The following is a 15,345-nucleotide window of genomic DNA, read 5'->3' on the forward strand; positions in this document are numbered from 1 at the left end:
GAATGTTTCTGTTTGCTACCTACAAGGCATGAAATCACAGCCTGCCACCCAGCATCAAAGATGGTTTTCTTTGAAGGAGTGGATGTGATGTCAGATAACTTGTGGCTTAGAACATATGGGCACCGACTCTCCTACTAGATCTTTCTGGGGACTGTCACCAAAGGGCCTGGCTGATAAGGGGATGTGCCATGATCATTAGGCAGGAATCCCAGTGTCCTGCCAGGTGGCCTGGTGTGGTGACCCTTGCCTTGCCCTCTGACAGGGCAGCCTGTCAGAAGAGGGGCTGCTCATGGGCCCATTCCCAGGGGCTGAGGCTGGTGGCTGCTTCTGAGACATACAACCCAGCCCTGGAGAGCCCCAGTCTGCTTTTCACAAGCACGTGGATTTCTCGTGTTCCTGTCTTAACATCTTCGTTATTCACAACAACTTTTAAAACTAATTAAGCACTGGTCTCTTCTTTTGTGGGGTTTTTCAGCTCCTCGTTCCTCTGTCTGTACCCGAGACACTGCTGTCATCTTCGTTTAGATGTTATGGTCAAAACGTGCTCAGCTGTCTTGTGTAAATCCCAGCCGGGGAGCAGAATTCCCTTTGTGGGAGTTCTGGGCGTTCACCTTGCCAGGAATTGTTTATGAAGGTCGCAGCACAGAAACATTTCTATAGCGTAGCTGCATTTGCTACCTATGGGTCACTTTAACGATTGTTAATATTCCACCCGGTTAACGGGATGATTTACTTAACAAGTCCCCATTGCTGAGCCCTAATGAAAATGTGAACCCGTCCTGTAATGCAGAGGGAACCGGGTGTTAATGACCAAAATGGCATCCAGCTTTGGTAAGGCAGATGCCTCCAGAGCAGTCTTACACAGGTGTGCCGCACACGCCCATCTGATCCAGTGTGTCCTCGGCACATCTTTCTTTCGGCTGGTCTTGTGGACTGTGCCTGTTTCTTCACTAAACTATACGGTGGCATTGCCGGACACTTTCATCATTGGAGTCTGGTATTTCAACAAGGTGACAGGAATTTGGGGTACAGACTGGTATCTGGCTGTCATTCTTGTTCTCCACCCCCACCCCCCATTCACTTGAATGCCTGCCATAGTTTCTGAAAGGAGGAGCAATGTACTCCCCAAGGAGCTGCTTTATGCCCCCCAACCTGTGCGTCACAACCCCTTTGGGGGTCGAATGACTTGTTCACAGAAGTTGCCTAAGACCAGCATAAACCTACATTTTATAGTATGAGTCATTAAAAAAGAAAAAAAGCAAACTTACAGTTACAACATAGCAATGAGAAGATATGTTAGGGTTGGGCGTCACCACAGCATGAGGAGCTGTAAGGGTCAAAGCATTAGGAAGGTTGAGGGCGGCTGCCTTAGGATGAGTGGTAGTTCTCGTGGGTGGTGTGGGTGGAGGAAGGGGTGATCTTCCAGGTCAGTTTTCTCAGCTGCACCCCGTCCCCAGGTTCCCTCTTCCTCCGGGACAATGGGGAGATGTCCCAGATGCAGAGCAGGAGTGGCCTAGGTAGTAGATTCAGGAAGTGATTTACTTAAGTGAGTGGCACTGTACAGTTGGCACCCTCCCCTCCTTTTGTGTGGAAAGGGAAAGCCTAGCGCTCAGAACTTAACAGTCCCACAGAACCCAATAAAACACACATTTTACCCAAGCGTGGGGACTTCTCTCGGGAGATACAGCTTTACACAGCTTAAAAACCATAGTTAGAGGGTTTCCCAGCTCTTGCTCTTTCTTTGTAGAGAATGAAAATTTTATCGTTGGTACTTTGTGCCTACATCCCCCACACCCACACCCACACCCTTACAAATCTCCCCTTTCCACAGAGAGAGAGCTAGCCTATGCACGGCACCCGAGTGGTACCAGCCTAGTGGGTTTGTTTCTCATTCAGCCTTGCTGAGCTTAGCAGCTGTTATTTTGGCAAGATATGGCCTCTAGAATATTCACAGAAACTTCCTCTTTTAAAAGGGATCTGACAACAAACACGTAATGGTTCTGGAAAGAGCCAAAGCCGTGAAGTCAGGATGGGCCTTGGTGAAGCTCTGGCGTGCGGGCTAGTCGGTGCTGAAGAGCAGTGTGCAGTCACTGGCCTGTTTCACCAGGGCAGCGGACGAGGGGCTTTGTCTTCTGGGGGAGGGGCCTTGGCCGGGATCTGAAGAGGCTCTGTGTGTTCTAGCAGCTGCTCTGACACCCACACCTCCGGTTTGGAGCATGCTTCATACGTACCTGAACACATCCCCCTTCCACCACGCCCCTTTATAGGCTGTTTACTGCCACTTCCTCCTTGAACCCAGGACCACAGCACGGGGGAATGTCCGCATCGTGTAGCATTGCTCCCCTTGTTTTCACAGGATCCCACTCTGAAAACACAATGCACATGTGCAGTTAGCCAGCCTCAGTGGGGCACGTGGTGGCTTACTTAAGAGAAGCACTGGCCAGAGCACTCAGACTCAGAGAGAGAGATGGGGCAGGATCTTCTAAGGGGTAGGGAGAGGAAAAGTGGGGAGCCAGTGTTTAGCAGGCACAGAGTTTTAGTTTGAGAGGATGAGAGTTTTAGAGATGGATGCTGGTGATGTCTGCACAAGAGAACTGAGAGTTGTTACATATGTGTAAACCCTCCTGGCCCTGGAGGAGTTGGGACACTTTAATACAGTTCGTGAGTTCAAGGCTAGTCTTGGCCACATAGACGCTCAATAGGCTACATTGTGAGACCCATAAAAAAAGAAAGGCAAGCAAATTGAGCTTGTTCTGTAAATGATGGGGCCTTGGCTCACACTGGTGAACCACAGGGGATGCCATTCCCCTCTGCTTCCACTTGTCAGAGCTGTCAGCTCCAGTGCTGGCTCCCCGCCCTTCTTCTGCCTCTTCCCCCCATGCCTGGCTTCCCTTACCACAGTCACTGTCATGGTGATGTAGGTGTGTTGTCTCCTAGAAATAGCAACTGAAATGTCTGTCTGCTGTCAGGGCTGACTGATCAATCCTGTCATCCTCCTGTTCCCACACCTCCAAGTCCCCAGCGTGTTCACCCGCGTGGGTGAGCGGGCTCTGGGGTATGGCAGTGCCAGGAGACATCGCCCAGCTCCACAGGGTAGAACTCACCAGGAGCATCTTTGCTTGTTGGCTCTATAAGTTAATCTCTGGGTCAGGAGGGAACAGGAGAGTCATTGAGCCCGTGTGGCGCTGTGTGAATGGGATTCAAAGATGGCAGTGGAAAGTAAGGTGACTCAGGTATGAGGGCTGTTCAGAACCGGAACACGTTTGCCATTTCCTGCTCACAGCTGGCCCAGTCTTACTGAGAGAGCAAGGTTAGTCTATTGGGTTAAGCTGCTGTTAGGTTGGATGACACAGTCTTGGGATGAGGGCTCTCACCCAGAGAACTGAGAAAACACTCAGTGCAGGGCAGCCAGGAGTAGGAAGAGGTTCATCTCCGCTGGCCCCACGTCCCTGGCTGGTAGCTCTGACCCCAGACCTGTTCCCTGGTGGGGAATCGCACACCCATGACTTGTCCTCTTCCTTTTTTTTGCCTGTAGAATTCCAGAGGCAAGAGAGCGTCCGGTCACAACACAAAGGCATCCAGCTGTATGACACCCCGTATGAACCCGAAGGCCAGAGCGTGGACTCGGACTCGGAGAGCTCTGTGAGCCTTCGGCTGCGGGAGAGCAAGTTACCCCAGGATGACGACAGGCCTGCTGATGAGTATGACCAGCCGTGGGAATGGAACCGGGTCACCATCCCCGCCCTGGCAGGTAGGAGCAGTATCCCTGCTTGGGAGGCAGTTGCTCTAGAGACTCAGCACCAGTGCAGTAAGCAGACAGGTGGGTCCAGCCTGGCCAGGCGAACTCCAGTTGAGTTGGGCTGTTCTTTTTCTCGATGGCACCAGAAAGATAATATGGTTCCTGAGGGAAAAGAGGCCAAGCCAAAGAGAAACTCCAGTCTGGCATTGAGGGTTCTCAGTCCAATCTCACCACCTTCAGAACTGGTTCCTTTGGGCCTCATTCAGTCCTGCACAGCCCTCAGGGTCCCTGTGAGAAAGCAATGTAAGATGGGGAAACCCCAGCACCCGCCTGTGGTACTGACTCATGCTTGGGCTCATGGTGTCTGGGAGCGTTAGTCTGGCACCTCACTCCTCACTCACAGTGTTGGATCCTCTGTGAGGGGCTCAGAAATCTAGCACCTTGGGCCAGTGAGTAAAGGTGCTGGCAACCAAGCCTGCTGACCTCCGCTCAATTGCAGGGGCTCAGTGATGGAAGAAGAGAATTCTTCTTGCAAGTTGTCCTCTGATCTCCACACACATAGGCCTTGGTGCATGCACATGCTTACACACACACACACACACACATACTTGGAGCATGTTCTGCTAGGTTCTACATAATCTGTGTTAACGTTCAAGTGGGAAGCACTTAAGTAGTAGGACATCGTGTCTCAGAAAGCTATTTGTCTGGAACCTGTCCACTCCTGCCTGCAGACAGTTACAGTACTGTCCAGGTAGTTGGCAGTAAGTCTCGGGACCTGCAACTGTCCCGTCTGGGTGCTCCTGGTTGCTGTCACTGTTTTATTATCGTTGGAGTCACTCAGGTCCTCGCCCTGCCTGTCTGTCTCCCACCAAGTCTCTTGGCTTTACATGGCCTACTCTGAGCAGGTCTGTGCCCGACCCAGGCAGCTTTGGATGGGTGCCTTCTCATTGCCTGGGGTGAAGGAGGAGGATGCTGCGAGGGACAGCTTTCTGTCTGTTTCCTCCGTCCAGGCCGCAGTGGGTAAGACCAGTAGGCCACCACTCAGGATGATGATGCTTTGGAGCAACTTGATTGGGTGGCTGAGTGTCCTCATGGTTCCGATTGCTAGCCCTAAGTGTGACTGTATGGAGTAAAGGGTACAGTTCCCTACTGTTACATGCCGTATCAGTGTGCATGCTCCGGGGCGTGCGTGTACAAGCATGTATGTACAAGTGTGTACTCTTGCTTCAGCGAGACCCTGGAGTAGTCTGTGGTTACTGTGGTGTCTTGTAACAACCCCAGTTTTTCTCTGGTCTCACGAGCTCCCTAGGGAAGAGCCATGTAAGATGAAGTTGGTTGAGCAGAGCCACCCCGTCTTCTCTCCTCTGCTCTATTTTGTGGTTCTACATGCTCAACCTGGTTGGAGAAACCTGGTGGGGATCCTTTTCTGGGTTTTCAAAAGCCTTAGAAGGGGGAAAGACTGAGGCTAGGACTCAGGGTGGGCAGCATTCTGGAGGAGCCTGACTTTCAGCTTTGGGGACCACTGTAGCTGCAGCAAGGAATATGTGGAGCAGAGACTCACTCTACAGCAGGAGCATGGGTTGTAGGTAGTTCTGGGCATGTGCCCATGTCCCTGGGAGAGTAGGCAGGGAGTCTGCTGGTCCCAGTCTCCGGAACGGAGGAGCTTCATAGCCTGTAGGATGCCACCCTGCTCTGAGCTGGTGGCTACCGGTCCTTTTCAGATAAGCCCCCAGCATACCCCTGCCCCCATGTGTATGTGGCTTTTTCTGTCTGTCTCCCTCTTGTCCCTGAGTCACTGGGAACTTAAGCCACAGGAGGAGTCCATGGTCTCTCTGCAGCTGTGTAGAGAATATTCTGAGAGGATGAGGTGACCCTAGCTCTCAGGGAATGGGAGTCTTCCGGTCCCTCAGAAGTCTGCAGCACAGCTCATTAAGGATTAGAACTCGGGGAGTTAGACGGATCCCACCAATGGCTTAGTGAACCCTTTCCTTCTGAGTGTTTCGAGGTAGTGAGGTTGGTGTGACAGCTTGCAAGATGAACAGGTCCTGCACAGAAGGTAGCCTGAGACTAAGGTCAAGGGTGGGAACAAGGAAGCATTCAGGTTGGATGGCAGATGCCCCAGGCTTTGGACTGCCTTGCTGGCAAATGAGCCCAGCCGTCCTTTGAAGCCGTGGTGAGCTTGCAGAGCCTCCCATCCGGAAAGCGAGGTCTCATTGGTAGCATCAAGTATGCACCTTCTGCGTTCATTTTCTCATTGTATCCTCATGGCAACCTTATGCATGGCTCATTTCCTTGATTTAGGGAAGGGGACAGAGAGACCCCCTGCCTGGTCAGTAGCAAAGCCAAGTCTAACTGCGGCGCCTCTACCTGAGCCTCCACAATGTCACAAATTATGTTTGGGGATGTGCACCTGCTGTGGCCTCAGTCTCACATGCCAGCATAAGGGACTGGGAGAGCTCCCGGCTAGGTTTCCATCTTTTTTAATACAAGGAGAGTCTTGCGTGCTATATGGTCTCTCTCTCTCCTTGATCTGGAGAAACTGAGGCAGAGCCAATCAGGAAGTCTGTGGGTGTGGGAGGTATGTTCCCTTCCACTTCCCAGACAGAGAAATCTGCAATTGGGACTAAGAAATAACCAAAGCACCTGATAGTGTAAAAGAAATCTGCAATTGGGACTAAGAAATAACCAAAGCACCTGATAGTGTAAAATCTGGCAGCGGGTAGGGGGCACGCCTAAGAAGGGAGCCTGCTGGGCCTCTTGAGAGACAGTCACTTCATTTGTGACTCACTGTCTCAGGATTGTCTCCGGACAATGTACTTTACAGTGCCCTGGGCTCCGCCACAGGCAGAGATGGAAAACAGACATTTGACTCAGATGGGTTTATTACCCAGCAGTCATTTGGGGCCCTTGTCTATCCCCCACACCAGCTCTTTGGTGCGTCGGTCTGCCTTAGAAAGTTTAGGGCAGCGTGTTTTCATCTGTTGCCCGCCAGCACGTGAGCTTAGACCTCAGGGGATTGCTCACCTCCCTGAGCCTCGGTTTTCCCATTCGAAAAGTGGTGATTGTCTTAAGTCTTGTACTGTGGGCTTCTTGGAAAGCCCAGTGAAAAATAACGGATCCTCATGCAGAGATCTCTGGATGAAAAGACACTGTGAGCCCTAAAGGGTTGTGCCTGTGAGGTTTATTACTGGAGTTCTGGAAGGGCTTGCCAAATTAAATAAAGTTTAATTTAATATGAAAAACAGTAGTGCATGGAGAGGCAATTAGCAGCCCTGGAGGCCTCGTTTACAAAGCTGGGTCCTGACTCTGCCTGGCAGTGGGAAACGGGGTACAGTCTGGAAGACAGCTCTGCTGTAGGGACCCCCATCCTCCATTACGCAGCCCTCCCTCCTGATCACCCCCCCGCCCCCAGTGTTAGAAGTGGCATTTGGTCCTAGAATAGGAGTTTGGAACTTGAGCTGCAAATAAACTGCAGAAGAAAGTGTTACAGCACCAGGTGCCACCTGAGTCCTGACTATGTCGAGGCACGAAACGTCACAAGTCACAGGTTCTCAGGAGGACGTCACATAGAGAAGGTCCTGCCCACCCATGACACACTGTGCCTCGGGTGAGGGGCTGAGGGAGCCAGGGAGGTTGTCACTGCTCATCTCAGGTGACACCTGTGTTTAACCCTTCCAGAAAACCTAACAACAGTTCCCTCAATCTCCCGATCGGGCTGAGTGTTCTGTCATATTCCATGGGTGGTCTGTTCTGGAACAGCCAGATGGACAGTTGTCATGGTAATCTCATGGAATGCTAGTGCTGTGCCCATAGGTAGCCCCTCTGAAGTTTTGACACCTTCTCAACATTATCAAGGGCAGTTGAAAGGACAGAGAAAGAGAAACGTGCTGTCTTCTGTGTGGCTGCTTCCTAACACTGAGAGTCATCTGGGACAGCTCAGTCAGCTGATTTTCTTTTTTCTTTTTAAAGGAACCCCAGTATGGTAAGAGGGAAAGATGGAGTGGACAGAGAGCTAGCTTTTATCAATTGCTCCACTTGCTCTTTGGCCTTAGTACTGGTGGCCATTGCTCCCACAGGGGCAGACACTGTGAAGCTGGTACTCTGGTGCTGTGTGCTCTGGGCAGGGCTCACACTAGCTGCTCCTTGTGTGTTCTTGGGAGCCCAGAGTCTGCAGAACCTCCCACAGGGAGTCTCAGACTTGGCCACAGCTGTCCCCACACTCCAGCAGCATGCTGCCCCCACAGCATGCTCCCTTGAGTCCCAGAATGCATCCTGTCTCCCCCGTGGCCTCCCAGAATGCCTTGGGCCTGTGAGGAAATTAACAATTGTGTTTCTATGGGAAGGTTTTTGCTGTGTAATGAGTAACAGCCGTAATTAATGTTTAACATGCAGGTCTAGCAGAGGAAGTGGGGGTCAGTGAGAGCTGTGGGGGTCTCGCTCTTCTTTGGCTAAATATTACTGAGGGACAGGTTTCTCTGGTTGTTGGTCTTCTAATCTGACATATTAATGAGTTCATTTATTAACCTTAGAAAAGGAAATTGAGAGCGTCAGCACGTCATAGCTTTGGGTTCTCTGCTATGTGCTGCTAGAAATGTCCCTGCAGATGTCTTTTCCTGTGTGGACGTCAGTGAGTGGCCTTCCCTTCTGCTTGGCTGGTGAGAGATCGCCCTGGGAATGGAGACATGAGCAGCATGAGGTCAGAGCTCTGCCTGCCCTGAGCAGAGCCTGGTGCTCAGTGAGTGCTGGGGAGTTTGGCCACAGAAGTCCCAGGCAGTCTTCCAGACTAGACTCTTCCAGTGGCTGTGTGGCGGCAGGTACTTGGTGCTCTTGTCCCTCTTGTGCGCTGGATGTCTGTCTCCTGGCCACATGAGGCCACTTTCGAGTGGCCACTGGCTTGACCTCTCCTCCCTTCCTGCCTGTGTCTGAATTCCCTCTAAGAAACTGAAAGTGTGTCCTTCCTGTCTGCAGAGGAAGCGACGGCCCAATGGCCAGCACGGGCTTGTCTCTCCCTCCCTCCCTCACTGTCAACACAGTGGGCGGGAGCTTCCTCGCTCTTTGGACTAGCAGATGGAGGAGTGATCACTTTCTCCAAGCTCCAGGAGTCTCGTGGGTGTCTGCAGATGAAAAGGTTAGAAATCTCGTAGGGCCTTAGCCTTGAGCGATTCCCAGTAACAGGTGACAGCTGAACCCAGCCCTGAGCCCTGGAAGGAATCAGGTGCTAGGGCCATGGGTGTACAGTCAAAGCTGCTATTTGCTGTCAGTGGCAGGTCGTCTGTGTCTTCTCGCCTGTAGGATGAGGGTGACATTAGACACTAAAGTTGGCTTTGAGTGCCCAGTAGGTGATTGCTGATGTTACCCTGTTGTTACTGCTGTGGGCTCTGATATCTGTGTCGCTGTAAGGAGATCTGTGCTGAACTCAGATCGAGCAGACCCTGGTTCTAGCTCCACGGTTCTCATCTGGAATGAGTTGTGGTGGGTGAGATGGCTGCTCTCAGCTGTGGAACCCTTGGCGGTTCTGTGGTCAGCCGTCAGCTCTGCTGCCTGTGTTTTCTCTGGAGACACAGTCACAAACCAAAAGACAGAGGTGAGCACCTTCGGCCGTCCTGTAGTGTCCTCCCATTTGTGGGGAATACAAAACGTAAGAATGAGTAAAGACATTTCCAGGAGCATTCTAAAGTAACGTGACTGGGACTGGCGAAGTGGTTGCTCAGTACAGGTGCCCACGACCACCAAGGCTGGAGACCTGCCCTCGGGCCCTAAGACCCCAGCGCAGAGCTAGCGGAGAACGGCCAGCTCGGGTGTCATTTCTTAAGGAATGGGTGAAGGTAGAGCCCTGCAGAGCTAGGCAGAGACTTCCTCATTCAACACGCGTGGGTCATCACCTGTACACCAGATCTTGTGCTGAACCCTGGAGATTTGGAGGTCAACAGTACAGAATAAGATGGCCACCCTATTGAAACTTCTTGAGATTCTGAAGTCAGTTCCGATACAGGTCACCTGATCTTTGTGACTGTATGAAGGGGCACATCCCCCACTGGTGAATGTGACAGTGGAGAGGGGTCTGCCACAGGAGGGCTCCTGCCTGCCTATACCATCTCTACAGCCCTTTACCACTTAAGTGGTTATTAGCAGATGAGGCCGCCAAGCTTGGAGAAGTTTAAAAATATTCTGATGTCACCTTGAGTAATAGCACAGCAGGATGAAAGCCAGGCGTCCCCGGCTCTCACATTGGGCCGTGCTTCGGTCTATCGGCCATTCCTTGTAGCCAGATGCAAGGCCGAAGGGGACTGGGCTGAGACCATCTGGTTCTGTGGAAATTGCTGCATTCTTTCCAGCACAGAGGCAGATGCAGGGATGGTAGACAAAGCACTCCGGGGCTGGAGGAGGCTAAAGGAATTCTACCTGGGGGCCTAGGGCAAAGCTACTCCAGGAGGTACATTCCAAAGGCTAGACAAAGGAAGGCAAAGGCCCAAAGGCAGTAGCAGGTGATGGATTTGGGGACCAGCCAGCCTCAGTGAAGGGGTGAAGGAGGAGGTCAAGCTGCCTCCAACTTCCTAAGGACCTTAAACACTAGGATGAGGAGGGTTTGCCTTTAAACCCAGCCACTGGGGCAGCAGTCGAGGGCTGGCTGCCTCTGCGGCCTGCTGAACAGGAAGGGAATGGCACCGAAGGAGCGTATTGTATTTATGTGAGCTGCAACAGGCCATGGCGTTTTCTAAGCGTCCTCTCTGGGGTAGACTATAGGGGAAATTGAGCAGATAAGACTGAAGGGGTCAGAAGGAAAAGCCTGCCAGGAGCTGCTCCACAGGACACTAGAAGTCTGGAAGGAGTGGACAGAAGAGGGAGGGACCAGCTCCTATAGGGAGTTGTGGGCAGCGTTCATGCCAGAGCTGGGGGCCCTGTATATGCAATGCCATTCAGATGGCGCATCTGGCCAGGTGAGGGAAACAACAGCTTCTGCCTCTCCAGACCTCAGTTTGTGAAAAAGGAAGGCAGATTGGGGGTAAGCCTGACCCTGCTGTCCCAGAGTCCTGGGCTCAACCTCTCCTGCCCCTGTGCTTCCTCAAACCTACTAGGTACACCGTGGCAGGGGTACCATGGAGTTCAGTGCTCATGAGGCACCTTAAATACCTCGTCTGTTACTAGGAGGGACCAAGCTTCAGTATGTATGAGTATCGGGCTTCTAATAGGGAGGTGGGTGGAGACCACAAACTTCCAAGGCAATGCAAGAGAGAGCCTAATAGAATAATTGGGGCACTTGAGAGATGAGCCCTGTCCCCTGGCCTCAACTCTTGGGTAGACATTTCGTTTCAAGCTAAGGTGCGGGCTTGTGACCCTGAAGACACTGTGTTGCTAGCACCAGGGCTAGTCTGGGACCTGAAGTAGATCTCCCTGCGTCCCTCTTTCTACACAGCAGAATTACCCTCCCTTCCTCAGGATCCTAACCTGCTCTTTAATTGCCTGTCGGTGGGACTCATTAAGTTCTGTCTTTCGAACAACTCTCGGGGCCAGCATATTTTCTTCTGAAAGCAGATACTCTTTTGAGGAATTGCATCTTTATCTCTTGCAGAAAGTCCACTAAATTAAAAGAATTGCCATTTTAAATTGCAGATTAAAGAGAAACTTAATTAGAAGAGATGGAAGCAGTTGTGTTTGGAGCTTTTGTTCGGACTCTCCCTTCCCCCTCCTTGGTTATTGAATCGCTGCACTTGGGGTTTGTATATTTGTGTTTTAGGTGAAATGATTAGCCTAATTAAGCTTGTCATTCATCACCACCTGCTCCTACTGAAATACATGGCTGCAGTGTTAAGCATGCCAGAGGATGTATCAATTAATTCAGTAAGGAATTTGTCCCCCACCACCACCATAAAGCGAACTATCAGCTCAATACGTTTTGTTTTGTTTTTTACTTAATCACATGTTGGACACGGGTTACCTTGTGGTACTGTGTAAGTGTGAGACAAGTGGCATCTAAGCTGTGGCCCATGGCAGCCAGGCGAGGATGCTGGTGGTTTGGACGGCCGAGGGAGTTCTTAGAAGACATCCTAGGAGAAGCAGCTTTCTTAGGCAATAGTTGTGGAAGTCATTTGACTCCCAAAGGGGTCACAGGCTAAGAATTCCTCCACTACAACCTTAGTCTATGGTCTGTGTGGGAAGACCTGTCCCATTATGCAACATTCTGTGTTCACTTGTGTCTGCCCGTGCAGAATATCTAAACAAAGGGGAGCAGACTCTGGAAGCAGTGTGCCCCGCACAGAGCTCAGTAGAAGGCAACTCCAAGGGCCTGAGACAGGAAGATAAAGAGTGATCTGACAGCTATGGAAGAGAAATATTGGGGGCTCTGGGGACATTCCTCTTGCTCATGGAAATTTGATCTAGTTTGAGAACTGAGCATTCATTCTTGAGGTGCCCACAATACAAATACTTCCCCTCAGGTCCTGCTACCCAACATTGATTTATCCAGGATAGAAACTTTGGAGGACACACTTAAACCATAGCAAAATCCAGCATTTTGGGAACCCCTCTCAATCTTAGACAGTGTCAAGTGCCAAGCAGAAAATTGTATCTCTGTGTGTTGCCCCAGCTGGGACTGGTGCCCCAGGTGTGTCTGGGCCCCAGGTGGTACTAGTGCCTTAGGTGTGGCTGGGCCCCAGCTGGGACTGGTGCCCCAGGTGTGTCTGGGCCCCAGGTGGTACTAGTGCCTTAGGTGTGGCTGGGCCCCAGTTGGTACTGGTGCCTCAGGTGTGGCTGGGCCCCAGGTGGTACTGGTGCCTCAGGTGGTACTGGTACCTCAGGTGTGGCTGGGCCCCAGGTGGTACTGGTGCCCCAGGTGTGGCTGGGCCCCAGGTGACAGTGCCTCCTCTCCTTTCTGTTCTCAGCCCAGTTCAATGGCAACGAGAAGCGGCAGTCCTCCCCATCACCTTCTCGGGACCGACGGCGCCAGCTCCGTGCCCCAGGAGGAGGCTTCAAGCCCATCAAACATGGGAGCCCCGAGTTCTGTGGGATTCTGGGAGAGAGAGTGGATCCCACCATCCCACTGGAGAAACAAATGTAAGTTCACTCCCTCAGGCTGCTCTACCCTCTTCTGTGTCCTGATCATAAGAACACTGGCCCCTCGTGACAGAGGCTCGTGGGAGGACAAGGTTCTAGACTCCTGGCCAGGCCTGGTCTCTTCACACCATGTTGCCGCCTTGACCCTCAGCGGCTGGCCAGAGGGACTGCAAAGTCTTCAGACACATTTTTCATCCTTGTTGCTAAGTCTAAACTAAACCTGCCCTCGGCGTAAATTAGATTTCTTCTCTAGCTGTTGTGTGGCTTCTGTGCTACGTATGCTGGCCGATCATCAGCTCAGGCCCTTCCACTCTTGATGCGGGTTTCCCCAGTCTCTGTCTCCAGTCCAAGCCCACCCTGCTGTCCTACCCCTCCTCCAAGCTCTGTGCCAGGCCTGACCATGATGCGGCTCCCTGCTCTGCTCAGAAACTCCTGTGACTCTTTGTTACTCCAGGATGAAGCCTCCGCTCCTTTGGTTTAACACATCAGTTCTTGGACGAGGAGTTTCTCCAGGTGTTTTGTCTGCTTAGCAAGGGGCACAGACCTGGTGCAGAGTGGGTCCTTTATAAAGTGAGATAGCTGATGCTGGCACAGAGTAGGTCTCCATAAGGAGAGAGATAGCTAATGCTGGCTCGGTTGACCAGGAGCATTCCTTCTGTGTGTGGTGAATTCTCACCAGTTCTTACAGGTTGGCAGGCGGTGCCCTTCTCCAGGGCTTCGCTGACCTCTTGCCATGCCTGTCACTGCCTCCTCACAGCTCTTGTAGCCTTTTGCTGACCTTCCCTCTCCACGTCAGCCCTGTGACATCAAGGGTGCAGTGAGTGAAGACTGGAGAAAGCAGTTGCTACCGGATAGGATGGGTGGCAGTGATTGAGTCTCCCTGAGCCCTTGAGTCTGACCTGGCTGGCTCCGAAGACCCAGCAGCAGTAGGCCCAACCCCCACAGGACCACCCAGGATAGCCTGTTCTCTACAGAGTCCTTACTGACAGCTGCCTGCTGGCCTCCCAGCTCCTGATCCCGTGCCCTTTGCCCCTCAGTTTTTGATTCTCCACTCCGGGCGCCTCTCTTCCTTCATCATGAAGTAGCCAGGAAAGGACCTGGCAGCCTAAATTGTTTGCCACCGGGGAGGGCACGCTTAGCGAGGCCCTTAGAGGCCCTACGCTGTCTCTTTTCCAGCCCCTGTATTCAGGGTGGGCAGACAATGGGCAGCACTTCCCTAGAGACTCTCTCCTACCCTTCCCTGAGGACCGTTCAGTGTCAGCTGGCTGGAAATTGTGTTCTTAATAAAACGATTTTGTCAGCTTGTCTGTGTCCCTGTGTCCCATGCTCTACCCCCACCCACCCCACCCCCATTCACAGTCACACACCTGGCATCCTACACATGTGCCCCGCTGCAGTGTCCCTTTCCTGCACAGACACAAAGGCCTCTTTTGACAGGAATTTGCTTTTCCACTGAGACTTTGTCTCCAGCTTTCTCAGTCACAGGAGCACGGTTTTCATCTCATCCCATGGCCAGTGGGGCCGTACGCCCTCTGCACCACACGGTCCCCCTCCCTCCTCTCTGGCTCACGTAGTATCCAGAGATGGGATGCTGTGACTCTCAGGTGCCCAGCTAGTGCCAGGACCATTTGGCAGGAGTAGGTTCCAGCCACCCTGGTTCGGGTTAGAGAGCTGCCCTGTGCCCCGCCTATGTTAGGCTCCTGTCAGCACGGTCTGGGACCCCATTTCATTGAGAGATATGCTCAGGAGCCTCTGGGCCGTGCTACCTGCTCTTGTCCCCTCTCCTGCCATCTCTACTACTTTCCAGCCTGTGCCCCTTTCCCGACTAGTCTCACACTTTCTAGCTGCTGTTCTTTGTACCTTCTTTTTCCCTCCGTCTTAGGTCCACACACTTTCCTGGTCACCATGCCTAAAATAGCCCCAGCCATGTGGCCTGGCTTCACTTTCATCTCCCTCAGCACCTGTCACCACAGGGCAAACTTGATGAGCCTTCGTGGGAAGGGACCCAGGGGCTTCCATCAGAGTCTGACATGCGGCAAACACCGGCAGAGCAGCTGTTGAACCCTCCTCACAGGAGACTGGAGCCAGCAGCTGCCCCATGAGGGGCACCGAGGCTCCTCAGAGGTCACTCTAGGGGTCCTGTCCCCACCCGTCTCTGACTACACCCTTGTTCTTCTCCCAGATGGTATCATGGAGCCATCAGCAGAAGTGATGCTGAGAACCTGCTGAGACTCTGTAAGGAGTGCAGCTACCTTGTCCGGAACAGCCAGACCAGCAAACATGACTACTCCCTCTCCCTGAAGTGAGTACTGTACATCCTCTGCCTGCCCCCAGCACAGTGGAGCGTGCTGCCTGAGTCTCCACAGAAGGGCTACCCTCAGTTTCCCCAAGAAACTTGTCCCTACCAGGTTTCAAGCCTCGGTTTTTAATTTGGTCTCATTCTGGGAACACAGAGAAGTGTGGTTTCCGTGGCCGCTCTCCCAGGGAGGAAATGCTTATCCTCACAAGCACAGCCACTAGTCAGGAAAAACCCTCCTGTTCGGCGAGCCTGGGCT

At 52.4% G+C, this 15,345-nt stretch overlaps 1 protein-coding gene across 1 annotated transcript in view; it reads left to right on the forward strand.

Annotated features, from left to right (window-relative positions):
* The window catches only part of SHB (SH2 domain containing adaptor protein B), a 99,893-nt gene that overhangs the window by 66,226 nt on the left and 18,322 nt on the right, over positions 1–15,345 (forward strand). The window contains exons 3-5 of the mRNA XM_080940063.1: positions 3,536–3,751; positions 12,619–12,790; positions 14,973–15,092. Of these exons, the coding sequence (XP_080796189.1) occupies positions 3,536–3,751; positions 12,619–12,790; positions 14,973–15,092 (508 nt within the window). The remainder of the gene's footprint in view (positions 1–3,535; positions 3,752–12,618; positions 12,791–14,972; positions 15,093–15,345) is intronic.

This window comes from Micromys minutus (genome assembly GCF_963924665.1).
Source record: "Micromys minutus genome assembly, chromosome: 28".
In the NCBI taxonomy this organism is placed as follows: Eukaryota; Metazoa; Chordata; class Mammalia; order Rodentia; family Muridae; genus Micromys; species Micromys minutus.